Raw genomic sequence first — 554 nt, forward strand, 5'->3', positions numbered from 1 at the left:
TGGATTGCTTTGAACACTGGTAGTTTTCTGCTGAGGAACTGTCAGTGGTCTTTGGATTTGTTAGATGCTTGGGCGCCTATGGGACCTAAAGGGCCAATTCGTGATGAGGCTGGGAAGGTATTGACGGCTTATCTGAAAGGCAGACCAGCTTTTGAGGCAGATGATCAGTCAGCATTGATCTATCTTCTGCTTTCTCAGAAAGATACATGGATGGAGAAAGTGTTTGTGGAGAATCAATACTATTTGCACGGGTTTTGGGAAGGTTTGGTTGATAGATATGAGGAGATGGTAGAGAAGTATCACCCGGGATTGGGTGATGAGAGATGGCCGTTTGTGACCCATTTCGTTGGATGTAAACCATGTGGTAGCTATGCTGATTATGCAGTCGAGAGGTGCTTGAAGAGTATGGAGAGGGCCTTCAATTTTGCAGACAATCAAGTGCTCAAGCTGTATGGGTTTGGCCATAGGGGATTGTTGAGCCCCAAGATTAAGAGGATCAGAAATGAGACAGTCACTCCTTTGGAGTTTGTAGACAAGTTTGATATTCGCAGAAC

At 45.1% G+C, this 554-nt stretch overlaps 1 protein-coding gene across 1 annotated transcript; it reads right to left on the reverse strand.

Moving 5' to 3' along the window:
• Window positions 1–6: 6 nt before the first annotated feature.
• Window positions 7–376, reverse strand: LOC109131812. The gene has a single exon (XM_019242990.1). It carries the CDS (start codon window positions 359–361, stop codon window positions 86–88), a length of 276 nt encoding a protein of 91 aa, XP_019098535.1. The 5' UTR covers window positions 362–376; the 3' UTR covers window positions 7–85.
• Window positions 377–554: the final 178 nt, after the last annotated feature.

This window comes from Camelina sativa, unplaced genomic scaffold (assembly GCF_000633955.1).
Source record: "Camelina sativa cultivar DH55 unplaced genomic scaffold, Cs unpScaffold05581, whole genome shotgun sequence".
In the NCBI taxonomy this organism is placed as follows: domain Eukaryota; kingdom Viridiplantae; phylum Streptophyta; class Magnoliopsida; order Brassicales; family Brassicaceae; genus Camelina; species Camelina sativa.

Coding starts and splice junctions, on each gene's coding strand:
- LOC109131812 (XM_019242990.1), bottom strand. CDS start 361: ATGGTTTACATCCAACGAAATGGGTCACAAACGGCCATCTCTCATCAC.